Source organism: Falco peregrinus, chromosome 7, assembly GCF_023634155.1.
Source record: "Falco peregrinus isolate bFalPer1 chromosome 7, bFalPer1.pri, whole genome shotgun sequence".
NCBI classification, from domain to species: Eukaryota; Metazoa; Chordata; class Aves; order Falconiformes; family Falconidae; genus Falco; species Falco peregrinus.
The window spans coordinates 10,329,951-10,357,343 of NC_073727.1; the positions used below are offsets into that span (position 1 = coordinate 10,329,951).

At 44.1% G+C, this 27,393-nt stretch overlaps 2 protein-coding genes across 4 annotated transcripts in view; one reads left to right on the plus strand and one right to left on the minus strand.

Annotated features, from left to right (window-relative positions):
• The window catches only part of MAP3K21 (mitogen-activated protein kinase kinase kinase 21), a 43,465-nt gene extending 25,077 nt beyond the window's left edge, over nt 1-18,388 (minus strand). The window contains exon 1 of one of the 3 annotated variants that reach the window (XM_055810592.1): nt 17,481-18,388. In XM_055810592.1, coding sequence (XP_055666567.1) covers nt 17,481-18,219 — 739 coding nt within the window. In that variant the 5' untranslated portion in view covers nt 18,220-18,388. The remainder of the gene's footprint in view (nt 1-17,480) is intronic. The other 2 variants (XM_055810593.1, XM_055810594.1) reach the window with 2 other exon arrangements.
• Nucleotides 18,389-22,980: 4,592 nt separating this feature from the next.
• The window catches only part of PCNX2 (pecanex 2), a 159,735-nt gene continuing 155,322 nt past the window's right edge, over nt 22,981-27,393 (plus strand). Inside the window, exon 1 of the mRNA XM_055809946.1 lies at nt 22,981-23,220. Coding sequence (XP_055665921.1) covers nt 23,068-23,220 — 153 coding nt within the window. The 5' untranslated portion in view covers nt 22,981-23,067. The remainder of the gene's footprint in view (nt 23,221-27,393) is intronic.

Here is a 27,393-nt window from a genome sequence, read left to right on the forward strand (position 1 = left end):
GAATACTATTATTTTACACAGATTTAAAAAGCGCCTATACAAATTCACAGAAGACAACTTCATAAAGAGCATTTATATCACAAAATAAGTTCAAGAAATCCCTAGGCACGAGTCAGTACAAGTTGGGGTACTATAGACCAGGGGAGTCGACTTGCCTTGGGAGTCCCCAGCTGGCAAAAAAAGACACTGGACTTGGATCAAATGCATGTTACGTTATACCCACTGCACCTTTATGGATGCTAAAGAGTAAATTATCTTTTATCACTGTGCCACCCTACAGCATGCATTCAGTGTCTGACTTGTTTGCAACATGACAGCATTGGCAGAGTTGTAATACACCTTCAGAAAATAGTGTTAAAAGAAAAGAGAAATTGGTTATTCTGTTACAGTTACCAAGGAGAGAGACAACAGCTGCAAAGGAATCATTAACACAGCATAATTTTAGTTCCATATCCAGTCCCTCTGTCACTGTCTGTGGGAGTAACTTAGCTTAACTTTCTGTTAAAATTATCTCCTGGGACAAAGATCAAAGGTTAAATTACAAATAAGAAGAATCATAAATGCATGTGTTTTCCAACTGTATGTATGGCAAAAATACAGTACAAGGAACCCATTAATACAAGAAAAGCAGATGAACTACCTTCCCTCACAGAAAAAACTGATGACCTTGTATTTGCAATCACAAGAAATCTTTTTTACCGGTACAGATTAATTACATTCTTACCAATATTTCAAAAAATTACATCAAATCCAGATTAAAAGAAAGAGAACCCACACTGCATTTTCAGTAAGCTTCTTAACACAAAGTAGGAGAAATGCAGGCCAAAATGGTCCAGACAAACCAAGAGCTCACCAGTCAGCACCACCAGAACAAGTTAAATTCATGCAAGAGTTTTTATACTTTTATACTTGAATCAAAGACCTATTGTTTGCTATTCCATTTCAAACATGTTCAGCAGAATTCCTGACATTCCTTGTCAGTCAATGTGACCGAAACCAAAAACAGTTGGTCTTGCAAAAGGTAATAACTGGCATGGGACCAAGTTTCGTCCTACAAAGGACAACGTTTCTTAGCAGTTCAAACTTCCCTTTCCGGACAGTAGCCAGGAAAACAGCAATACTATACACAGATTACTTAGCAGCTGGGTAGTAAAAATGCTCGGCATAGCTGAGTAGTGCTCCGTCCTTCACAGTAGCCTAGCAACCTTTACTACAGCATCCTTCTGCCTCTTCCACAGCTTCCTGGCCCTTGCTGGCTGCTGACCTGTGAGCAGTCACTTTACAATCTTGTGCTTATCCTGTTCACTCAGCCTCCACCTTTTTTCTTTTCGAAATCCTTTAAATTGCCTTTTTGGGCTCCAATACCTCTACAATGTTAAGTTGGGTAAGAGCCAGTTTAGCACTTTTTGGTTTACTTTTAACATTTTCCAGATGGTTTATTTTCCACAAAGAGTAAAATTCATACTTAGATTAGTGCTTTACTTCTGGCAAACACAGCGCAAAAATATTTACAAAGTACAAAGCCTATTTAAAATCATACCTACCAAAACCCCTGAATTAATTAGGAATGCAGAAGTACAGAAAAATCCTGTGTCCACCTCATTTATTTTGACACAAGCAAAGCCAGAGACTGTTTCTTCAGTTAGATGGTTAGATTCAAAATCTAACAGGAGATGACTAAGTTGGATGTGAGAATACTACTTCGCATCAAACTAATGTAAAACTTCACCTTGGACTGTTACCCAAAAACTGTATGTACTACAGCCAGAAATAAGCATTTGACCAAATATTTTTTAAGTCTGCATATGATTCCCACTGGTAACACCATTTTCAACTCAATTCTGAGTTTAGCATACCTCCCTTTGTGACTCTACCTTTCTGGAATGTGATGAAGGGGAAAGTAAATTTATTAACATCACAGAAGCAGAGGTTAGGGTGCCATATGCCAGGCACTGCTTGAATATAAGAGACAGCACATGCCCAGAACCATTTATAGTGTGAGAACAAAGAGATGTTATTGTGTGTTACTTTCCATAATTCCTTGAAATATAAATCAGCAAGTTGAAGATAAAAACCCCCAAAAAAGCCCTTAAGTCAGAAAAATGAAAACATACAAATACCATGCAGTAAAAGTGGTATGGAAATTGGTAGATGTGATGTTGTAAAGGTCCTAATAATTCAAGACACTTTCAACAGTGCAGCAAGCATACATGAGCACTCTAAGAACATCTGCAACAAAGATACTGCTATTTAACCACACAGATGGAAAAAGCCTTAAACTCCTAAGCTGTCTAATATAACTAACAAGAACTTGGAAATCCAAGTATTGCTCATCCTAGCTCACTGAAGGAAGTAGCTCAACAGATTATGAAATAATTTAGGTTGGAACAGACCTCAAGATGTCAACCCCCCCACCTTGGAGCAGGGCTAATGCTGTAAAAACTGCAAAGCTACTATCGAACATTTTTATGTAACTAAAGTTATGGCACTCTGACAGAAATAAGTAAACTATATTCAAAACTGAACTATTCACTCAACTACCGACATTAATCTAACTTAAATATTATTTAAAATAAATTTTGAAGAAAATTAAGGACAGTAATTAAGGACATCAAGACACAGAAAAAACAGCAAAATTATGGCAGAGTTACATTACAAGTAGCTTACAACACACTAATTCCATTTTGTCCTGACAGATGGTTCTTAGAAAGCAGTTACGGTAGCAGGCCTGAGCACATACGAGTACTTTTCAGGAAGTTTAATCATACAGACAGAATAAGGATTAATCAAAGAATTCTGTACAGCAGTTGTATAAAGGAAAATACTAGGAGACAATTTATCAGGATAATTAGGTGTTTACTAGGAAGCACATTTGTTTCACATGCCAATTCACAATCAGAGTAAAAATACAAGGTGCATTTCAAGAACTGATAACAGAGTTACATACTGCCCACTCTGAGGAAGATCAGACCATCATACTAGCAAACATGCAAAGTTGGAAGGGATCAATCATAAAATCTACAGCTATAAAGCAGAGGTGAAGGACGAAGAAATGGCTGGCCTATTCTGGCTAACAGAAGGAAAAGCAGAGCTACACATAGTTGCACAAGTAGCTCATGCAATTCTAAAAGACACAAAAAATGCTTTTTTTAGTAGAAACAGGGAAGTGTCAATAAAACTGTACCAAGCATAAGACCTCACATGAAATACCGAACAACTAAAAAAGCACATATGTATTCAACGACAGGAACTTAAACTGAAGCAGATGCAGGAAATAGAAGTAGAATAGTTAGGATACTGTAACATCTTTAATTTATATAAAATCAGAAGAGCTTGTGCTTTTTGCTAGGGTAAACAAAGGTTGAAATAAGTTATGAGAACAGATGTTAGCCATATATAGAAGCAGGATGCAGACTCTAGAGCACTGGTGCTCTTACCAGTAAAAATATTCTCCCAGGTGCCCTGACTGATCCATCTTACAGGCACACTTGTGATTAAACTCACTTCTAGATCTGGAGCTACCAGGTTGGGGAGTCATACCAGATTTCAAGATACTGCCTCTTTTCTCCCACCCCCTTTTGGCCCTCCTCTGCAGTGTAAAGCACAGTTTACTCCTCAAATAATTCAGAAGATCCAACATAGACTCCTGTCAAAAAAGTAATGGTTCCTTAAGTAGTAAGGCCATTAATCAGCCATGCTTTCTGCATTATCATAGTTACAGCTGGAGTCTTTCTACTAATCATATGGCACACCACCAAGTATTTTACGGTGTAACAGCATGCAGGTAAGATGCACACTGTTAAAAACTAAAATCTATCACACAGATGCTCAAGACTGCAATGGAACTGGACCTGCTGAGCCAGCCAGTACTTCCCAAGTCCATGTTCCTCTAATTAAAATAGAACCGACAACATCTCTCTGCTGAACCGCTGCTGTTCCCATATGACCGGTTTTCTTAGTCAGGAAAGGCACAGAATTTAGGCTTGAAAAGAAAAGGAGGCAGAAGTCCCAGCAAAATCCCAGCCAATGCTCCCAGTCCCCCCTCCTTTTCCTGTGCCATTCCCTTCCCACCTTTCCAACTCCAAACTCTCCCCTCTGGCATTAACACTTGCTTTGAACTACTGACAGCAAAAGGTAATAGATCCAGTGCAGCAGCTCAGGTTAGAGATGCAACAAGTGGCAGTCCAGGTCTGGCCAGATTTGGGTAAGAGCTGCCCACCCTGCTCCATTATCTTTTCTTGTGAGCATGGATTGAAATTTTATTGGGGAAAAGAAAAAAAAAAATAAGTGAGAGCCTGGATACAGGCAGATAGGCTGTAACGAGTCAAGAAATAATAGAAAAAAGCACATCTAGACAAAACAGATTCCTGGGGTACATGCCTGCTCTACCAAATTCAGACAGGTCCAGAACTCCACCTCCAGTGCTACCTTCAGGACTATGCTGAAAGTTTAGAGAGGAACGAAGAGCATTCGTTTAAATTGAAAGTATTTTGTTTAAAGCACAATTTTAAATAAAAGGCTTACATTCTTACCTCAGCTGCTCCTTTTTTATTTTAAAATTCATGTAGCTTAAGAAGCAGTATTTACAAGCCCAAGGGAAGCCTGGACAGACCTTTGAGCTGGTAGCACACTCAAGAAACGGCCACCGAGCACTAAGCTCTTCAATGCTACTCTTAACACAGGTTATGGCCTACAGTCTTGGTTCTCTTTTTGTTACTAAATACATATAGATTGTATTTCTCCAACCTTATCTATCTCAAAGCCCCCACTTAATCCAACACTACATTTGAAAAGTTTCTGAAATCCAAAGACTTCATGCAGTTAAAATAATTTTATTCCATAATGCATTCCAGCACTTTCATTTGATCATTTTCAGTTACCAGCCATTTAAACCAATTGAGTAAACAATGTATTCTGAGATAAGCCAAGTCAAAGGATTGAACACCTTTTTAATAGTTTAAACGTATTGAATTCAAACTACCTTTTCATGCTTAAACTTAAAAAAAATCATCCTGAAATACTCAAGTCCTTTCTGTCCTTCCTACCCTCTTCATACTTTCTTCTCTATCCTCTTTATTTTCTCTTTGTTACTACTAAAAAGATTAAGCAACCTTATTTTCACGAGTTAATTGTCACCAATGGCTTCTTGCTACCTTATCTACAGTTTGCTAAATAGCTGGCTATCATGGGTTTTGCAAATATAAGCTATTTAATAGCATAGCTATTTAAGTTACTAGGATTACAGGTAAGATCGCCTACATGCCCACTACATTTACCACCACTGATAAAATCATTCTTAGAGAATAGCAGAAAGAAAGATGTTACACTATACACCTCTACTTGTAAACAGAGATTGCACAGACAATGCTGCCACTGTCATCAGTCTCCCCCGCACCTGGCCAGCTCCCTCTCCAACTGTTTGCAAGTGAATCTGGTTCCTGTTAATTCACTAAATCAACATGCAACAAAACCAGCAGGGCAACCCTGCATCTTTACCTGTGAACTAACAGGCAGAAAGAAAAACTTATTAGATGTTGCATATCCAGTTAAGGAAACACAATACCTCATCAATACTGAGACCAACTCCATTATCTGGAGCTGTTGTTTGGTCCCAGTTGTAATTAGAAATTAAAAATTCAACACTGCTTATAGAAGCCATGCTCAGTTTTTAAGCTGCAAATTAATTACCACAGTGAAAACATTAACTGATCAGAACATCTCCAACACATACAAATGATACACTGGCCTATACAGCACTGCTTCTTAAGTACTTTGGTTTCCTCCTATGGGTTCTCAGGATAACAACTGTTAACTGTAGCCAGTATCTGTCAGACTGTGATTATCTCACTAGATCAAGTTTAGAGCTCACCATCAGCAAGGGAATTTCATCCTTTAAACACTAGTTACATACGCAGGAGGCACTTCTCTACTTTTTGTTACAGGGATACTGTGCTCCTCTATCATCTACACCCCTTTACAGCAGGCATACAAGCATTTCTTAACTTTCAAACTAAATGGAAAGCAAGTTTATTCTTAAATGTATTTGTCTAAAAACATCTAGAGGGGAAAAAAAAAAAAAAAAAAAAAAAAAGTCCTACTTCACAGCAGCCAACATACATTAAAAAAAATCCTGAATGAAGTGTTCCCAATTGGAAAGCCAAAACAAGACAAGACTTGACATAAAAAGTCTTTGACAGCAAAAATTGACAAATACACACCAACCCTGTAGGAAAAACACATCCCACAGAGGGACATGTGGCACAGGAAAACCTCTGAAGTGTAAGAATGACAGGGAGTAAGGATCAGAAAGGGGTAAGATTTCAACAGCTTCAACGCACCTTGCACCACCGTTTTTTGCTTCCCCTTCATTTCTTTAATAACCATTATTAAAGTATCTTTGGGCAAATGGAAACTTGAGAGAATGAAGCAGTTTAAACAAGTTATTGGCACCGGCTGTAGATACTGTGAGTTACTTTACTGCCTGCCATTTGTGCTTCACTTGCTGTTCAGATAGTTCTGTAATGCAAAACAGAAATTTCTATTGTGCCGTAGAAGGAAGTACCATAGGTAAGAAGCATTTATAATTAGACATTCAAATAATCATCATTTAAACAGTAAATCTTCAGTAAATTCTGAAAAATGTAGGATTTGGATATTGCATCAGCCAAAATTCAAAAGCAGACTGAACACTAAAAATCCTCAAATTCCCCATTTAAAATATTTAAAATATTAAGCTTAGTTCTCCTATTTAAATACTACATTTAAGAAAAAGTTACCTCATTACAGCAATTCCTCCATAATATTACAATTACATGGAAATCAGTCAACACTGAAACTTAGCTTTAAAACTCAAAAAATTCATGTTATGTGGCATCTGCCAGGAACTTCCCTACTGATTTGAAACAACACTTACTTTCTTATAAGCTCACTCTTCTTTGCTTGCTATAACTTTTTGAAAGGCAGCTATGCAATAAAAACAGTGACCAAAATGCAAGCAGATTTCAGAAAGACGTGCATAGAACAAGCAATAACAGTTAGGCGGTGAAACAGTCATTCCTGACTAAGATACTCTTCTGGTTTCAAACTCTACAGAATAAAGTGGTTGTGTATCCATTCCTTAGAGAGCACCACAGTTGTTAGGAAACAGTGATTTTTAATTTTTTTTTTAGGAACTTATTATTCATAAAAACCCTAAAGCTATTACATTCAAGCTGCAAAAGGAGTCACAGCCAAAATATAATGCACCAGGTACAGTTTCCTTCAACAGAAACATTCAGAAAACACCTTAATCGCCTCCCTGACCCCATGTGCAAGATCTTGTCATTCCCTTCAAAACAAAGTAAATACATATATGCCATGTAACATACAGAATTCAGCAGGGCAGTGCAGCTGACATTTATAATCTCAAAAACAGCATCCAGGGGCAAGAGCTGACAGCCATTACCTTCCTTCAGACTTAACAAGTTAATTTACCTATCATTATTCTAATTCTTGTTTGTTTAAATGAAATCTCGAAAAAGGGATATTTCATTCAAATTTGTTTTGAATTTATAGGGTTTTTTGTTTGTTGGGTTTTTTTGAAGTAATTAGAACATGACAATGCAATTTGATATTTCAAGCTAATCAGGAGAACACACAGCTTCTGAATATGCACAAGTATTTACATACCTGGCATACTTTTTCTGATCATAACGTATTACACTCAGCAGTTACATACTTCCTTGTTGCTTTAGTTTGTGGTCTATATCAAGGGGTATTGCATGTGTTGAAATTAGAGCATTTAATGCACAAAAAATGTCACTTCAAAATTCAAATTTACAAAAGCTGAATATAAATATATAGATACATAAATAGTAAAAACACATTCTACCTTTAAAGGTGACTTACTAACTGAAGTATAAGGGTGTAGGCTGATGTCACAGCCAAGACTTTAAGAGCCTGCTGTCACTAAAATACTTATCTTAATCTCCTCCCCAGTTATAGCCCCTCATCCTCACAAGTTTTTTTTTTTTTTCCCCTGCCCTGAGCCCAGCAGCTAGGTAGTCTTGGGAGACTACTGAACTAGCCAGACAGCTCAGCAGAAAACTAAGCCTGCAAATAAAACAGCTTAGAATAGTTTTCTGCTGGATCCCTCTGCTGATTTAACCCAGACCTACCGGCCATGCAGACAGAGGAGCAGATTCTGCTGACACGTGGGAGGGGGGAGAACCTGTGCCTGGAGATGGGTGAAGCCTCCTCCCACAGCTAGCTGCTACATCAAGCTGCACATCACCTGCTGTACTAAGTGAGAAGTCGAGCAACGTTTCAGAATTAATAGATCTAACCCCTTTTACATCTAGTTTTAATCAGACATGTAACAATTGAATCCAGCTTTACTACTTTTTTCCATCATAAAATAATCTTTGATGAAATTCACTATTGAAAAGAACCAGTTGAATAAACTGAAGACAAAAAAAAATTTCTCTGTCCCTTTTAAGATGCCTACCACTACGAATCCAAACAAACTCTGGTTGTAGATGCTTAGTCAACTTCAGTCATTGAGTTCCCCTAGAACTTCATCAGTTAACATGAAACTCCTTTAACATCTTTTCTATGAGGAATTTTAATAGGTTACAGTCCATAAACTATCCTGACTTAGGTTGTCAGTTTCTTTGAGAGAGTTTTATTCCTTTAAAAAAATTTTGCCAACCAACCTGCTTCAAAACAACGCAGAAAGAAACCCAGAATTTTTGAGCCCACTTTTTTAAACACAAAACTGGTGGAAAATAAATAAATAATCAAAATTTATTCTGTGAGATAGAAGGATTCCTGCTTTCCATCCTTGCAGTTTCTTCAGTGGCTGAGGAACAAGCACCCCTAGGACCATGCTTTTCCAAGAATTCTCATCTTCTTTAATAGCACAGGCAAAACACCTACTTTGAAATGGGAGCTCTGCAAAACTGGCAGCACTACCTTTCACTTGGGAGGAGAAAATGGAAGGGAAAACCTGCTCTTTTGACTCAATAATTAGCATAACATTCAGTAATGAGTTAAAAAGTACCATTTTTCCCTTTTTGCATAACACATGAGGAAACAAATGCAATTAGTTTCAGGAAGAACAGTGGCATTTCATCCTAGTGGAAAAGAAAACCACAAAAGTGCCCCAACATTTAGAGCTAAAATATAACCAGTTCCAAGGTTTAATTTGCCCCATAATGAACCACAGCAATGAAGCAGTTACTCCTGCATTTTTGAGAGGGAGGGCCAACTTATCAGCTCCAAGTTAATAGCACACCTGCCAAAACACAGATTTTAGTCATTCTGAAGAGAACAAAGCATGATTATACAGCCAACACTGGCATGTCTAGGACTGATTTAACTGGAGCTATGACAGCCCCCCCCCCCCAAAAAAAAAAAAAAAAAAAAAGGTTAAACTTGGCAGGAAGCTCCAAGAAGGAAGAATACTTCTGTGGTGACACTATACAAGTAAGTAACTTCTCCACCTTACCATATATAACCCATGACTTTAAGATACAAAATTTAAACATCCTCTTACTTTCAGTTACTGACCTGAGGTAAGCTCTCAGTAACATGGTCAAGTAAGATAAAAATGGTGAAATTATTTTTATAGTGTCAATCCAGGAATGCACATTTATGATACCAGCTGTTATTTCGGTTCTGCTACTATAGACAGCCAAGTCATTCGGTATTTAATATATTTTATCTATTTCTATCTATGCATATTGTCTATATTTTTGTTGACTTTAATGCCATAGTTTTGCCTCTAATAAAAACAAACAAACAAACCAACCACAACCAGCAAGCCAAAGCTCCAATAACAAAAAAAAATTGCTGCACTTTTTAGAGGCATTATTACTGAACGTCACTGAGATGACTTTCACCGTTTCACATTTTAAGAAATCATCAGAAATAAAATTCAAGGACAAAAGTCACCCATGCTGCAAACCCTCCTTGCAAACATGCATTGTACAAGGCCATTACATTTCAGAACTTGAAACACTGAAGCATGCTTAGAAAAAAGTTTATACTCAGTGATAAGGAAGCTTACAGATTGCAAACAAAAAGCCATTCTCTTCTAAGGTCAAAGAAACCACAAGATAGCATTCAACATCCAAATACAGTTCAATGATGTATAACTTCTCTATTCTTTTGAGGTTGCAGAACACAACACTCTAATAGAATAATAATTTTTGTTAAGAGGGTCCAAAGGCATGCATTGTGCTTGCAGTCCCAAGGGGTGGGGTGGGGGAGAATAATCTGTAACTGAAAACTCAGTTATATTTCAATATTTCCTAATGCTAGGCTTACACTATCAATGCCCAAATCCCAACCCCATTCTGCAATCTGTTTATTTAAGTACAATATCTCATTTCACAAGTGTTATGGTCAGCAGCTAAACTTATTTCTCACTGTGTAGGGGAACGAACAAAACTGTGCAAGTATTTTTACAACTAATGGGAGGTGTTTAGCTGCTGTTTTTCCATTGACTTCTATGGAAACACGTTGCTCACTCACTGCAGTTTTCAGAGGCAAGTATGTGACCACAGCCTTAGATACCAGCTTTAAAAAAAAAACCAAACCAAAAACCAAACACAAAACCACCAAGCCAAGTAATGCTTGAATTCTTCTTTAGTATCCAAATATGGCAAAGACTCTAATCCAAAGTCCTAGACTTCAATTTATAATGTTACCCCAATACAGAACTCTTTTTTCAAAATATACAGTCAGCAAATGTGACATACAGACTAGAACATGACTCCCCATGCTGGGCATCAAGAGGTCAGCAGCCTCTTGCAGAAATCTGCTAAGGAGAGAGTCCAACATGGAGCAGGAAAAGAGAAAAAACCTTCCAGCAGCTGTAAACTGATCACTAGGTGTCTTACAATGAGAGAGAGGAAAGACAAGGAGAAGATAAAGACATGAAGAACCAAGTAAGATCCAGAAAAAGATCAAAGTATCATTACTCTTGAATTAATAATACTACCTGTTAAAGATGCAAACAGCCTCAAGACCAAATACAGCACAACTTTACAGTTGTCAGATGGACATAGCTGGAGAAACATTAAGTGAAAGTTTGCATTAAAAATGAGTTATAAATGGGGTTATTTACATAGGTGTTTTAATTATATGACATTTAGCTAGTGTTACAGCCTAGAGTCTCGTTTCCAGCATTAAGGACTATATATAAATATACCTGCACATTGTTTACTTTGAGGGAATTTGTTCTAAATTAATGAGCATTTTTTTCCACCTGTTAATGTCCAGACTTGAGATACAGAAAACCACCAAGCGGTAGCAAGTTTCGAAGATAACAGATCAAGGTGAAATAAATGACTATTGCGGTTAAGTCTTCAACTACAAGTAACATAACTGCTGGATGTTACTCCTCCTCTGGAAGCTTACAGACCGTACAAATAGATATTGTGCTACAGAGCAGTAGTTCACAAAATTTTATTTGACAGATACTGTATAAAAATCATTAAGTTCCTAAATACTAATTTTAAATGCTGAAACATAGCCTTCAACTGGAAATCAGCCTCTATGACATACATTGTAGTGCTAGTTATTTCTACTGCAGATTGAGACAATCACAGCAGTGACTCAAAACTGTTCTTTCTTGAATCCCAGCATCTTTCTGAACACAAAATATACAACATATTTATATACAGCAAGTAAATATATCAACTGAATATAAAATGGGCATAACATAAAACATTTCCTTTGATGAGCTGGAAGAAGATACACCATAGCTCAAGGCTGCTAAGCATTTGCTGCTCCCACAGAAGCCAGCTAGCCTTCGGGGTCTCTAAAAAATAAAATCCCTGTCTACACAGTGTGAGCACACATCAAATAATGAAACAAAATTACTGGAAGTAATGTTTTATGAAGCAAAATGGACCACCTTCATATGACATAACTATATTCAAAAGAAAAACTTACTAGAATTCAGTGACGTGCTAACTTTTAACAGACCACAGCCTTCTGTTATCATGGGATGCTGTTTCCCAAGTTGATTAAATTCTGCAATCCTGCCACAGTTTGCATAAGGGTGGTTTGATTTTGGTTTTTTGGTGGTTTGAGGGGGTTTGTTGGTGTTTGGGTTTTTTTAAGAATACAAAATGGACAAGGTTATTAAAACTAGAGCTCTTTCCTGCTATACACTTCCAGATGCTTCAGGATGTATGACCAGTTCTTATATTGTAATGCAGCAGTACTATCTTTACAGCAAAGCACAAGGCAGGGCTGCTGCCACTCAGAGATCAGACAGGAAGCAGGTGTACCTGGAACAATTTCTAGCTTTACGCAATTCAAATAATTAAGAATAGTGCAAAGCACTTAATGACTGTGACTTCCTATACAAGCACAGCATGGAAAACTACAGCATAAGAATTTTAAACTGGTAAATAACTTCTGGCCCCACTATCTTATCTATCTGACGTTAGTCAAAGCGATACCACTTTCTCAGAGATGTGGCTCCTATGGGTTTTATGAAGGTCAGTTTCCTTATGGAAGAGGAACTCCAGTTAGTCCTCCAGAAAAAAATGTTCATTCCCCTCCAGACCTCACAGATACCAGCCAGTAGGAGCTTAACAGTTAGCTAGGCAATACAAGCAGTTTCAAACCAATTACAGCACACGCGGCCTGCTATAGGAGGTGCAGGAGCCACCCAGTACTGGAGGTGCGCACCCTGGGACCGCCAGGCTTAGCCCATCGGGGACACTGAGGATGTGGAAGGAAACAGGAGAGTAGAAGTTCTGTGAATGAGAATGTCACGAGGACGAGAGGGAGGCGCAAAAGGCGCAAAATACATACCTGCAGAAAATGAGTTTTTTTAGTTTTGTTACAATATGATAGGCGAGCAGTAACTGGCACAGTGTTATTGACAGAAACAACTCCAAGATCCACTGCCACTACGAGACCTCTTGGAACTTTCCAAAGAAAGTTAGATTGAAGCTCAAATCTGCTGAAAAGCCATCTCTCTTCTTCCTCAAAACTACTAAAGACCATTCTAATAAAATTTAATTTTGAATTTTCTTGGTAACTGTACATTAGATGATTCTGAGCAAGTCTTCCCTGTTTAAAACACAGTCAAGAGACAAATTATGCACCCTATTGATTTCAGAATAAAGTTCAGAAGATGGCAGATAGGCTTAACTCTAGTTTCTTTTTCTTCCTCTCTCCAGCCAGCTAGCATAAGTTGCTAGGTGGAGAAGTTAGAAAGGAAGTAGTTTTTATAGGTTCTTGAAAATATCTCCATTTAACTTTAAAGGTGTTTAATGGCATAACTTGAGCAACCCTGCTACAAATAACCTGTAAAAGCAAAGAACCAAAGACAATTTGTTCTTGCCTTTCTCAAACTCCAGGACACCATCCCACACCAAAAGCAACTGATTCAACAGTTCTGTCAAACCACATCACACCTCCTTTTTAGGTTTTAAAACCAAATGATTTCTATTTTCTGACTGCTTTTCATGAGACTAGTTTGAAGAATGTCACCTTAAATGGATGGTCCTCTTGCAGTTTTACTGTTCACTTGTATGTTTGATTCCTTCAGATTTCAAGTATTGCTCTCATTAGAACTGTCGCGTCCAAATTCAACAATCCTTGAAACTCAAGCTGTCCTTAATCATTTCAAAAAGCAATATAAACTCAAGACACTTCAGACAGCTGCAAAGGATCCCGGGATGCCAGAAGAGCGGGTGAAAGCCATAGCAAAGTGAACCCTACTCACATATCCATCTACAACAAACCACTTTATCAGTATTGTGTTAGTACACATAATCTGCACAGAATCAGCTTTGTGCTTTACTTTGCATTCATGGATGGGCCTATGCCGTAAGCAAGATATTCTGAACTTTTTGTAACTTCTCCTACAAGTACACAAAGCTGCTGCACTAGAGATAAACTGCTTATTTTTTAAGGTAAAAGTCTAAATGTGACTGTTAAGTGCACAGTCTGAAATCAATCCCAGAACTGCAAACCTCTGCTTTCTCTACACTAGACTTCAGAAAATAAAAACCTTGCATACTCTACCCAAACATATTACTAGCCTTCTTCAGAATACCAAAAAAGAATCAGGAGAAGCTGCACCAAGCCCTTAAAAAAACACTGGTCTCATAACTAATCGGGTGAGTGCCCTTGCTCAGAAAAAAGCATTTTGACTCCACCAGAGAAAAAAAAAGTTACCCTTTCAAAGAGTCAGCAAAACAGCTGAGATGTGCTAAAAAGACATGTAAGTATTAGTGCCCAGTCTTGCAGATGAATGCTTGTCTTTTATTTTCAGAAAAACATAACTTTATCGTAATCGAATGACACACTTAACCAAGTTTAAGTTTGAACCCAGGAGACAGTTAAGAATGTTCAAGTATTTTTGCAATTTTTAAGACACCTGCCTTTCAGTCAAAATATCGTTTAACTCAAAACTCCTTGACTATCCACGATGGTTTGAAAAACTTTCTTTCAATTTTTTTCTCCAGGCTTTAGATAGGTAAAGTTCACCTCCTAATCCTTAATTTTAGGTTATCTTCTTAATCTATAAAGTGTATCTATGAACATAAAAAAACATAAGAACTGCTTATGAGGACGTTATTCTCAAAATAGACCATGTTCTTTTCCAGAGAAACTTCTCACCATGCCACCTGCACAAGATTTTATAAAGCACCCACAGTTTGCAAATCAACATTAGAGGCCATGGATACTATGTTTCATTTTATCACACATACCCAAAGCTAAAAGTGTTCTTTACACCTTTGTCTGTTTCTGAATGACCTTTAAATAGTAAGTTTATTTTACAATTCTACAGAATTGAAGAAGCTGCTACCAACAGAACTCAAGAGTTGCTCCTTACTTCCTTGTTCAGCCCTCAAGCTTGTTAGTTTTTCTTCCCAACATAGGAAACATTTGCATATCTATTTGTTTCCCCTTTTTTTTTTGCTTTGGCAGAAACAAAAACCTTTTCCCACCTCCCAAAAAAGGAGCCCAAGGAAACTTGTGCATACAAACTTAGATGGTCATTGTTGTTATTAAAACCCTGCTGCGGCTCTCATGGCTCTTCTGTTTGTGGCACCTTCTCCCCCGTCACGTCAATTTGGCACCAGTGAAACCACACCAGAGACGCTGTCCTACAGATTCCAATTCCATAAAACTACTTGGAGAGAAATAACACCCTTGTCTTTGAGATGCTGGCTTTGCCTATTGCCTGCCAACCACAAGCCCAGACATATATCCTTTCTGGATCAAATATACTGGTGGAAGGGGCTCCCTTCCCCTGACTGGAAAAATTAGTTCCTGCCTGTTTGCTAAGGAAGTAGCTCGAGTAGCTTTCCTTACTACACCATGTTAAGGGCAGTCATTTTTCTAATTTGTTGGACACGGAAGAAAAACTCCTTCTTAATGAAAATAACTGAGCTAGCACAAAACTCAAACATTTGTAAACTACCTAGAACTGCTTAATGGAGAGAACTGAACCACTACCACCAGCAGTCTATGAAAAGCAGCAGCGAGCAGCCGAGGAACGCATGCCGCTGGATCCCTGTCTGCAGCTATAGCCACGGCTGAACTGTTACTAGCCACACCAAACAAGTCCATCAGTCAACCCTGGCAGGTTTCCACTCCCACTGTGTGAGACTGGAAAAGACTACAGTAAAAGTATAAAGTGAAACTTCTGATGAACGGATGGGTTAATAGAACAGGGGATACTGTCACGATTGGCAGTCATTTTAAATTCCATGTTGAACTTAATTACAATAGCGTACAATAGTATATTGCACCACTAGCATACCATTGTCTTCCAATGTTGTCATTCAGCTGGCTGATCAAGAGACATCATTTTATTTATCATATTCGATACTGTATTCAAACTTCAATACAAAATCTGGGTGAGAAAACTAAGTAGCTAACTAAGCACATGTGCAACAGCAGTAATGAAAGCAGCAAAACAGGTACATATACCAAAGTTATAACCAAAGCATGTTTTTTTAAAATGCGCTGCCATTATCCACATACACAGAGGTGATAACGGTAATCAGTTCACAGCAGTAACTGACTCAGCTCTAGGTGCTACGCTAAACCACAGGGTTATGAATTCATTTCAGATATGGACTTTGCCATTGTCACCTTAGGAGGCTAAAATACAGCAACCCACTTTTGTCTAAGGAAAGCCACTTAATACTTAAGGTACAGCAACTCAGTGAACACAGCAGCTGACTAGGAGGGCACAAGCTGCCTACAGACAACTTGCTAGAAATTAAGATGTTGGCCACGACCTGAAAGGTATGTTCCAAGAGTTTATTGTCTTGTGCTACAGACAGAACCACAAAGGTAGCTGAGCTAGGTCCTTTCTTTATCAAACAAATAGTGAAAGTATTCTCAGGAACAGTCCCATGACTGAGCCTTGTCTTAACAACCCATGCATGATGACCTTCAAGACACGCTGCAAAGGGCTTTTAAAACAAAGTGCTTCAAAGCTGAATGAAGCTTTTTTATTTCTACTGGACTATTTAAGGACTCCTAACAGGGGTGGGAGGGAAGTAACATGTTGCTGCACATTTGGCACATTCAGAACAAAAAGGAAAGCGAGTTAAAATGGCTTTAGACATTTACGGAAGCATACAGATTTCCCCTTTTGGGTCACCAATTCAAAACACAACTATAACAGCAAGTCATAAACATCTGTTCTAGTAAGACAGCCTTCCAACACCACAACTGCCAAAATCCTAGATGCTCTCGTACTGACAGACGGACCAAGGATCCATTCAGCATGAACTGAACAGCAACCTCGCTCTTTTCAGGTGCCTTTGTCTGTGCCAACGGCTGAAAGCAAATCTGGCAAGTGCACAAGAGTTTCTACTGGTTTTAAGCCACCGTCTTTTCTGTCTTGGTGTTTGCCAAGCGGGTGAATTTCAGCAACGCTAAACGCACACAACGAAAAACAGAAATACGTACGATCGCTCAGCAGCGAAACCTTATTAAACCTTTCCTTCCCAAGGCGCTGGGTTTGCTGTAACCTTCAAAAGCTAGGGCCGCACAGCGCAGTAAGAGAAGTCTTCTGGATGCGCACTGTGGTCGCGCACGGGGTTCTGTCCCGCTTCAAGGGAGCTGCCGGGACGGGGCTCTGCCTGCGCCGCAGGTGAGCTCTCTTCCCCCGCCCTTCCGCTGCCAGCCCGCCGCCAGGCAACCACCCCGCCGCCAGCCCCAGCTGCTGGCACGGGCTGCCCGAGCCGCCCATGTTGCGACACCCGCCGCCCGGTGAAGCCAGGCTCCCGGCCCGTGCCCGGCCGCGGCCCGGCCGCCCGTTCGCCGAGCGAGCCGCCCCCGCGCCGCCACGGCGGGCCCACACGGCCCCGCTCGCCGGGCAGCCTGAGGCGGGCGCCGCCGCCGTGGCCCGGGGAGCCCCTCGCCGTCCCCTCGGCCGCCCGCGGCGGTGCGAGGGCCCCTCCTCACCCCGGTATCCCCCCACCCCCGCCCCGGCCGGGACTCACTGTTGCTCGACTTGAGGTCCCGGTGCAGGATGGGGACGATGGCCTGGTCGTGCAGGTAGAGCATGCCGCGGGCGATCTGCACCGCCCAGTTCACCAGGATGTGCGGCGGGATGCGGCGGCCCCCGCGGGCGGCCCCGGCCCCGGGGGCGGCGGCGGCGGCCAGGGCCCGGTTGAGGGAGCCGCCGCGGGCGAACTCCATGACGAGGCAGAGGTTGGGCTCCCGCAGGCAGACCCCGTGCAGGGCGATGATGTTGGGGTGCCTCAGCATGGAGAACAGCTTGGCCTCCTGCCGCACGCTCTCCGCCGTGGCCGTGATGTCCTCGTCGGGGTCCTGGCGCGCCGCCTTCACGGCCACCTCGCGGCCCCGCCAGGTGGCCCGGTACACCTTCCCGAAGCCTCCCACGCCGATGATCTCCTGCAGCTCCAGGTGCTGGAAGTCGATCTCCGTCAGGCTTCCCGCGGGGTCCCCCCGCCCGCCGCCGCCGCTCGCCGCCGCCACCCCGCCGCGGGGCTGCCGGGTCACGTAGTTGGCGGGGAAGATGCCGAGACGGTGGCGGATCTTCCCCGCCCACCAGCCGTCGTCGCCGGACACGGCCGCGTCCTGCGACAGCACCTCCACCACGTCCCCCCGCCGCAGGCTCAGCTCGTCCTCGCCGCTCGCCTCGTAGTCGTACAGCGCCGTCCACAGCGGGCACGAACCCCCGCCGGCGGCCGCCGCCCCGGCGCCCGGCAGAGCCATGGCAGCGACCTCAGCCCCGGCGGCCGCCAGCTCCGCCGACGCGGGGGCGCCCGCCCAGCCGCATCCTCACCTGCCGCCGCCGCCGAGCGGGAGCCGCGGGAGGGGCAGGGGCGGGGCCTGGGGCAGGGGCGGGGCCGCCCGGCCCGGTCGCCGCCGCCGCCGCGGGTCTCCGGCAGGTAGGGCGCAAGCGCGCGCGGGGAAGGCGGGGAAGGGGAGCGGCGGCGCCCCGCGGCCTCCCTCCCGCCTCCGCGCTCTGCCCCCGGGGATTGGCCGCCGGCCGTCACGTGGGGCCGAGGGCTGGGGGCGGGGGAGCGGGCGGGCAGGTAGGTGCCCGCGCGCGCCCGCCCACGCGCGCAGACTGGCAGGCTCCGGCCGCCGCGGGGAGGGGGCGGGGCGCGCGGCTGAGGTGGTCGTCAACGGTCCCGTCCGGGCAGGGGCGGCGTAACGGCACCGCGGCGAACGGGGAGGCCCGGTGCGGCACCGGGCGGAGCCCGTGGGCCCCGGCGAAGCGGTGTCTCGGCGCGGTCCGCCCGCCCCGGCCCGCTGTATCCCCGGGGGCGGCGGGGCAGGCCGGGGGTTCGCGCCTCCGCCGGCAGCTCCCCCTCTCCGTGGATGTCCGCGCTGAGGACTTCCCCGGAATAAAACCCGGGCAGTTCCTGAGGAAACCGAGCTTCCGCGGCTCGTGTTTCCTCTTCCACCCGCCTGCGCACGGGCCGAGGGGCTCCCGGCTCCGCCTGGCGCAGTGGCACAACCCCTGCCTTAGGGGGTTGCCTGGAAATCAGCAACTGCTGCGCCCGTGCTACTTCTGGATCAAGATTTTTCTGGTTTTAGGTGGAAAAATGGTATCGCTTCCTAAACCACAGCAGACGGAGGGAAGCGTGTGGGCCGCCAGCGCTGCGGTTCAGAGCAGATGTGTTGCCATCCTCGGAGCTGATGGCTGCGTGCAGCGGGAGCTGTGGTTCTGGACAAGGCCGCTGCCAGCCCAGGCCCTGGGTGGGTGGGAAAGGCCTGGGGAAGGTGTCACACCGCGCTGCCACGTAGAATAGCTTGGCACAATGAATGCTTCTCGCACAACCCCCCACTGCTGGAGCGCTGTGCATCCCTACACAAACACAGAGTTTGCGGCTGGATATCGCAGGGCTAAGGTTCCAACATAAAGGCAGTAATTAGAAAAAAAAAAAATTACGGTACCCAGAAATCAGAAATTCACGTTTATCCCACTGTCTAAACTGTGTTTATAGTTGTACACACGAGGCAAAAATAAAATTACGTAGAAAGGGACTTACTGAACCATGTTAACCAAAAAGAAAGAATGCAAAACCTGCATGTCTTATCGACTCTTTTCCCATTTCCTTTAATATAAGATTGCCTTGAAGCTATTCAGAGAGATAATTACAAGCCTTTTCCTTATCTGCATATTTGCCTTATTATAAAAGCCATGAAGCATGTTCTAATACAAGCATTCTGCCACACAAATTCCACCTTGAACTTTATCTGTTATCTAAAAGAATCTGCAGGAGCTAATTAAGTGTGGAATGTTTTGGGTCAGACGAGGTATTGGTTGCAGTACAGTGAAAAGTTTAAATGTTTATTTAGAGCTATTACTCCAGAATTTGTTCTCTGAAGTACTACTGTCCGTTGGCAATTACTACACTTGAGTTATTCTTTGTGCTGTGTTTCTTGAGCACCTAGTGCTCTAGGATCTTGGTATAAGGAGTTCTAATAATGGAAATAAAGTTACAGAGGACACTAACGCAGCTGTAGCTTTTCTGGTGGCACCATCTAGTGGAGTTGCCGCTGAGAAGAGTGGCATACAGGGCAAAGCTTTCGGCTTGGTCTGTCATTGGCATCTCTTGAGAAAAAAGTGGTAGCATTTCAGCACTCTTGCAACTATAGATACAGCACTGTGCATCTACGTGTCTCTGGAACGCATGTCCTGAGCTGGATATTACAGGAACCCTTCATTTCTGTGAGTACCATTATACCAAAAAACATTTGGTGTCAACATTATCCGAAGTCAAGGAAGAGTTGAAAGCTATGAGCGATAGGCAGACAAGACACCCTAATAAGACCCAATGTTATATCAACTCCAATGAAGCCTGCGTTATCTGGGATTTCCAAATAATAACCTACATGAGTCAGAAGTCTCAAGAAGAGAGGAGGTTTTGAAGAAGCTTTCCATTTCCACCTCTGTTTACTCATCTCTTTTGGAGCTGTGCTTGTAATTGATTTTATTTGCCAGTACGCCTGGTGGAAAACAACTTCCACAGTTTTTGAAAATTAACATTTTTGATTACTACACATCAAAAATATTATTCATAGCTGGCTATTACAGTTGATTCAGTCACTACATTTGTGTTAACCAACTTTGTCATCTTGGAAAAGAATCTGCAAAGGGTAAAAAAATATAAAAATTTCCACTCAACAAGGGAGCAGTTTTAGTAAGATGTGTTTACAGGAGTAGCATACGAGGCGCTGCTGGGACTGTGCCTCCTTCATAGAGCTCAAGAGACTTCACTGCTTACTGAGGACACACCAAGCAAGTACTCGAGCCTTGTGGCTGTAGATCCACAGGTATCGGAAGGGTACCAGTGCTGCTGAAAGGAACAGTGCTGTTCCTCCCCTGCTCCTCATTCCTGCTGCTGTATTGTCGCTCCCATCAAGCCAACACAGGCATCCAACATGGCCACATTGCCTGCAACATCAGGAAGCGAGCTGAGATGTGGTTCATTAGCTCACAGCTACGGTTGTTTAATAGCATCTTTGGTCTCTTTTACCTTTGTCTAAAAGGTCCGTGCAGAGTACACCAGAACAGCATGTTTCGTCCATGAAGCTGTAGCCACAGTCGGGAGCAATGAAAGTAGGGTAAATTTGGTGAAGTAATGTGCAAGCTGCTTGGCTGCCCCCATTTTGTACACACATCCTTCACAAAACTGACTACAACAAAAGTCTATACTTGTGGAAAAGGCCCTGGAAGGTGTTGACGAGAGACATGCAATTGAAGTTCACAGTGATTTTCTGATGGTAGACGGTAAGGAGTGCGTGCTGTGTATGATCAGCTCTGGTGTTCACGGCCTAGCCTGATGCCCCTTCCTTCAGGGGTATCCCATAGGGATATGCCCCCTATCCATATGTCTCATCCTTCACTGCCTTTGGCCTCCCCTGCTGAAGGCTTCCACTTGGTTCCATCCCCCATTCAGCTTCACTTCCCCCTGCTTCCCGCACCCAGGCTCCCCTGCCCCTGATGTACCTCTTCACTCTGCTAATTTGAGGTCAGCTGCCATGAAATTCTTTAACGCAAGGCAGACTGACTGTGTTTCACTTTAAACTCATTCATAAAAGAAACCAAATGGTTTTTAAGGAATTTGCCCAACTGCCTGCCCAACATACAGCTCAAAATGACAAAAAAAGGTCAACACTAAAGTTGGGCAAAGATCCGAAACTCATGATGCATCAAGCAGAATTAGTAACTGGCAATGAAACAAGATGGTGGGGGTTGTGACAGCAGTAAGTTTGCAGATGACAGTGAGTTGGGTGGGAGTGTTGGTCTGCCTGAGGGCAGGAAGGCCCTGCAGAGGGATCTGATGGGCTGAGGCCAGTTGTATGAGGTTCCACAAGGCTCACTGCTGGGTCCTGCACTTGGGTCACAGCAACCCCAGGCAGCGCTACAGGCTGGGGCAGAGCGGCTGGGAAGCTGCCTGGTGGGAAAGGGCCTGGGGGTGCTGGTTGATGGACATCTGAACAGGAGCCAGCAGTGTGCCCAGGTGGCCAAGGCGGCCAGCAGCATCCTGGCTTGTAGCAGACACAGCGTGGCCAGCAGGACCAGGGCAGTGCCCGTCCCCCTGCGCTGGGCACCGGTGAGGCCGCCCCTGGACCCCTGTGTTCAGCTTTGGGCCCCCCACTGCAGGGGGACGTGGAGGGGCTGGAGCGTGTCCAGAGCCGGGCAGGGGGCTGGGGCGGGGGCTGGGGCACCAGCCTTGTGAGGGGCGGCTGAGGGACCTGGGGGGTTGGCCTGGAGAGGAGGGGGCTCAGGGGGGGCCTGATCGCTCTCCGCAGCCACCTGACAGGGGCCGTAGGCAGCGGGGGTCGGTCTCTTCTCCCGGATAACGAGCGACAGGACGAGAGGAAACGGCCTCACGTTGCGCCAGGGGAGGTTTAGGTTGGGTATTGGGAAAATTTCTTCACGGGAAGGGTGGTGAAGCGTTGGGACAGGCTGCCCAGGGAGGTGGTGCCGTCGCCATCCCTGGAGGTGTTTAGAGCCCGCGTGGATGCGGTGCTGAGGGCCGTGGGTTAGTGCTGGGCTTGGCAGGGCTGGGGTAGCGGCCGGACCTGGTGAGCTCAAAGGGCTTTTCCCACCTAAACGACTCTGTGCCGCTCCGACCGACGCGGCCCGCAGCTCCGCCGCCAGAGCCGCTGCCGCCCGTCGGCCGCGCATTTTTTGCACCTGCGGAGGCACCTCGAGCCGCCCGGGGCGGGACGCCGCGGTGACGGACGCTTCCGCGCCAGAACGGCCCCCCCGCCCCCTGCCCGCCGCGGCGCGGCTCGGCCCGGCCCCTCTCCGCCCTGCGCCCTCTCCGCGCTGCCGCCCGCTACCGGCAACCGGGCGCGGCCCCCGGCCCGGCGGTGGGGCAGCGGCCCCCGCACCGCGGTGGGGACGCGCGGGTCGCTGTGTCCGGCGGAGGGGGGGGGGCGGCCCGTTGGCAGCGGCCTCCCGGCGGCGGCGGCGCTCGGGGTGGGGCGGGCGGGATGCTCGGCGTCGCGGGGCACCATGGGAGAATCCGCGGGCGCCCGGCATGGCGGCGGCGGCGGCGGGCGGCTGAGGGGCGGCGGTGGCGGCGGGGGTCGGCCATGGTGTCGCCGGCGGCGCGGCTGGTGGGGCAGGGCGTGTGGGCGGCGCTGACCGGGGGCTGGTACCACGACCCGGAGCAGGGCGCCTTCACCAACAGCTGCCACCTCTATCTGTGGCTGTTCCTGCTGACGCTGCCCATGGCCCTGCACCTGGTGAGACCCGGCCCGGGGCGCGGCGGGGGGGCGGGGGGGCGCGGGCCCGGCCTGGGGGCGGCGGGGGCCTGAGCGCCACGGGGGGGCACCTGGCTTCTGAGGGCAGGGGGTGGGGGTGTTAAAAGATAGGTCTGTCCCGAAGGATTTTGTCCCTAAAGGTTAACGGTGGGTGCGTTAGTCCGGGGCTGGACCCCTTAATCCTGCTGAGGCAGCTGGTGGGGCGCCTTGGGAAGGGGTGCAACGCCGGCCTCTGCAAGTGCTGCACGGCTGTGGGGACGTTAGTTCGAAAAAAGCTCTTGTAGAGACATTTATTCTCCTAAGTCTGCTCCAGCCTTACCTGCTGAGAAGGGTAAATAGATGGAAAAATCCAAATAGCACATCATTAATATGCCTTGCTGAATGTCACTGGTGAGTCACGTGGCTCTTCGTGATATGCAGCTCTCTTTGTGCTGAAAGTTAAATGTTGCAAATAAATAATTTTAATATCTGGAGTTCATTGCCAGACTTTAAGATTATTGTCTTTGAAAACTTGAAACTTTTGCTCCTTTTTTGTGTTTTCCTACTGTGTGAGAAGAGCTTAAAAGCGTGGTTTGCTGGATCATTACATCTATTCATTGGTGTGCTCTTTAGTGATTATAACTGAATATTGCTTCCACTGGAAAAAGATTCCATCCTTTTGGTTCTCACAGTGACTCAACTAAGTTCTGTAGATTTTTTTTTTTTGTAAAATTTCTGAATAGGTCTCTTCACCCTTCGTGGTCAGACATTGGCCTGATTTTCAAAGGAGCATTCATGAATCCCTCTGCAATCCCAGTGAAAGGCAAATCTTGTATTTTTAAAAACCAGTTGGTATACTGTATTTTGTGGCGTGGGCTGTAGTGGATGCCTATAAGCATGGCTTAACATGGAGTTAATGAACTGATTGATAAGGCCTGTTTCCTATGCAAAGCACCAAGAGTCTTACATTGTAGGATTTACTGTCAAAGTGGTTTTTGTGATTCAAAAGAAAAAAAAAAGTAAAGATTAATTTTTTTTTCAGTTGATGCATGCATCTAGAAGAATATTTATTTCCTTGTGGGAAACTTCTGTACTAATAGCATGGAAGAAGGCATGCAGGGTTGCACAAAATAGCACTGGATACAAAGGTTTTATACCACAGCTACAGTAAGAAAAGACATTATTTAACGGGAAGGGGAGAAAACCTAACTTATCTACTGAACTCTGTTTCTCTCTCAGGCTTCATCTTTGCCTATCTAGGTGGACTTGCTTTTTCTGCAGACTGGCCAACTTTATGATGAATCATCTGGTTAAATGTAGGACTTGTGTTATTGAGCTATATACTGCTATGGGAATGCTTCATCCTTGATAAGAATAATGCATTTATTATGCTGGCTGCTTGAGAGTAATGATGTCCTTAAGTATTTGTTTTCTTGCTTATAAGTAGTTGTGGTTTGTAAACTTTGTGCAAGACATGCATTCTTGCCACTCGGACACTCGAACCTGCTTTTTAACAGGAGGTTTTCTTTGGGCAGTTTTATTCAGTAATGTTTGGGGCGATATTTATGTTACACTTGACACCAATAGTTTTGGATTCAGCTAAAGCACTAAGTGACATTTCTTGAAATGGCAAAGTCAAAACAAGTCAGAGTGCTACTACTTAAAATTTTGCTTTGCTTGGGATGATATCTTAATCAGACTTTTATCAAAGACAGCCTCTCTGAAATGGTTTGATTTGAATGAAATGGCAAACCTCATCCAGCTGTTTTTAGATTTTTTCACACTGGCTCAGCAGAGACATGCTGACAGTAGTGTCGGGAAGCTTATAGTATCAAGTTGTGTCTGTCGTGTGGATTGAGGATTTCACTCTAGCTTTGTCAGCATAGCTTACTTTGGTACTAATGGTTCCTTTATTAGCTTCTCCACCTCTGAAAATGTAGATCTGTATTTCCATGTCTTCCTTTTCTTTCTCATTTATCCTGTGTAACAGTAAATATACAATTAAAAATATACATTGGATATTATTTGGAGCATTGCTGGTGTTAAAATCAACTTTCAAAATTCTCATGAGATCTCTTCTAACTTTTCCATTTCAACTCTCATAATAGGTTAAGAATTAAAGTTACCTTATTCCACCAAAAAGTCCAGGGTTCCCAGGTGTTTTGTGTACAAAAATAGTGGCAATTGTTATGCAAAGTCACTGGGCTGAATTCAGCCCCAGTGAAACACCAGTGACACAGAGATGCAACCTTGGGAATGCTTGTACTATAGCTTATTTTACAAGCCATAAGGGAATGTGCATCCACGTTTTGGTGGGTCCCCAGAGTGGCTTCTTGAGTGTTTCTTCTGCCTTGTGTTGGATAGAAAGCCCTTGAACTTACAGGGTTGTTAGTTCTTACGCATTAGAACTTCAAATTATGCTGTGATAGAAGTATGATGTGGCAGTATAAGGGTGTGGGCACATAAATTACTCAGGTAAACTGTAATAAAACTTGCAGTGTGTTAACTGCTTCCTGTCCCATTTGGCCACACTTAACCTCTCTGTAAAAGTAAGGATATACCTCCACAAAAGAGTGGTAAGCTACACTGTACTTACTGTATTTATTGTGTGGTAGGATGCACACTTACAACTGAATGTACACCTGGACTTTCGTTTGCTGCCTGTTTTCCTGTGTTTTATACTGTGCAATGGACAACTCCTTCTTCTTAATTCACCTAAATTAACATAAAAATATTTCTCTTTGGCTCTAATATTGTAATTCCCACTCATACCCCTGCAACCCTGAGGTAGTGGCTGGCTGCATGTTTTATTTAGTGGTTTCCTCATTTGTGTTCTGTAGCACCCAAGACAGTGAGGCCCAGGTGCAGCACTGTCTTGCTTTAGATGCATCAGGTGGGATACATCTGGGTCTAATTGACATTAGTAATTCAATCCAATTTATAAGGTGTGGTATTTTGTTCAGAGGTTACACACCTTTGTATGAGGAGGTATGTACTTTAGTCACCTCTGCCTTTGTGCTAGTTGAATAACATTAGTAGACATGTGGAGAAGAATTTGGCCGTTCTCTGGACGGGTGGAAGCCCCAGCACACCAGCCTGTATTTCTGCCTGAGACCCCACACTGTTCTGGTGCAGGGTATAACAACGGAAGCTACTGGAAAACAAAAAGTACGTTATGGTAGAGTTTTTAATTGGGCAAAAGGAAAGAAAGCTAGAGTTACAGCTTCTACAGAAACCTGTGGGATGTCATGAAACCTGCTTTCTAATGAATTTGTATTTGTGGATGGGTTGTTTTCTAGCTTCTAATAAGATGTCAGCACAATCAAAGCTTTTACTGTCATTCATTTTACTGTCATTCAGAAGGTCAGAGAGCTGCATGGGTTCCTCTCGTTAATGCAGGAGGGGTGCTGCTGTGACCTTGTCCCAGTGGGGTGTATTCTCTCAAAGTGAGTTGAAAGTAGCCAAAGAATTAAAAAGTTACTCAGCAGAGGGGATGGAGAGAGATGATGAATACACAGACACATGGTGTAATTATAAAACCTTGTTTCCATAGGAAACCAGGCTAATTATAACTATAGTGCATCAAAAGTGAATCTGTCATATAATTCTTTAGTGGTCTGTAACTTAATTCCTCCTTAGCTCAAGCAGATTTGATAGCTTTCGCCTGTCTGTGCCTGGGAACACCAACCACAGTCATATGACCTCGCACAAGAAGCCTGATTCAGAAAATCAATTGCTTTCCATTCTCAGCTTTATCTTTCTCTTAATTCCTGTTCATGTGGGCAGGGAACAAGCTGTTGGCTTGTACTAAGCTTGCCGTGAGATTCAGAATATTAAGGATGCACTGGCCTTCTTATAGATAGGCAGGCTTGGGATTGTGAGCATGCATGGCATGTATACAGGGGGAAGCACTGTGTAACTTGGGCAGATGGGCAGGGAGGTGACAGGCAGGCTCCGGTAGGTCTGGTCACAAGGCAGGGATGAGGACATCCAGCACTCAGCACTTGCTAAAACTGGCCCTCTTTTTCCACTTAGAAATCTAGGAGCTTCCTTTGATTCTTTCTTGTAGCGTGCTCTGTGCGCATAGACTGCACTAGTGGAAGTCTATTTTTGTTGTGTCCTCTTGACATTATTCATGTAATATTTATTAAGGTTTATGAACATCACTCCTGGAGC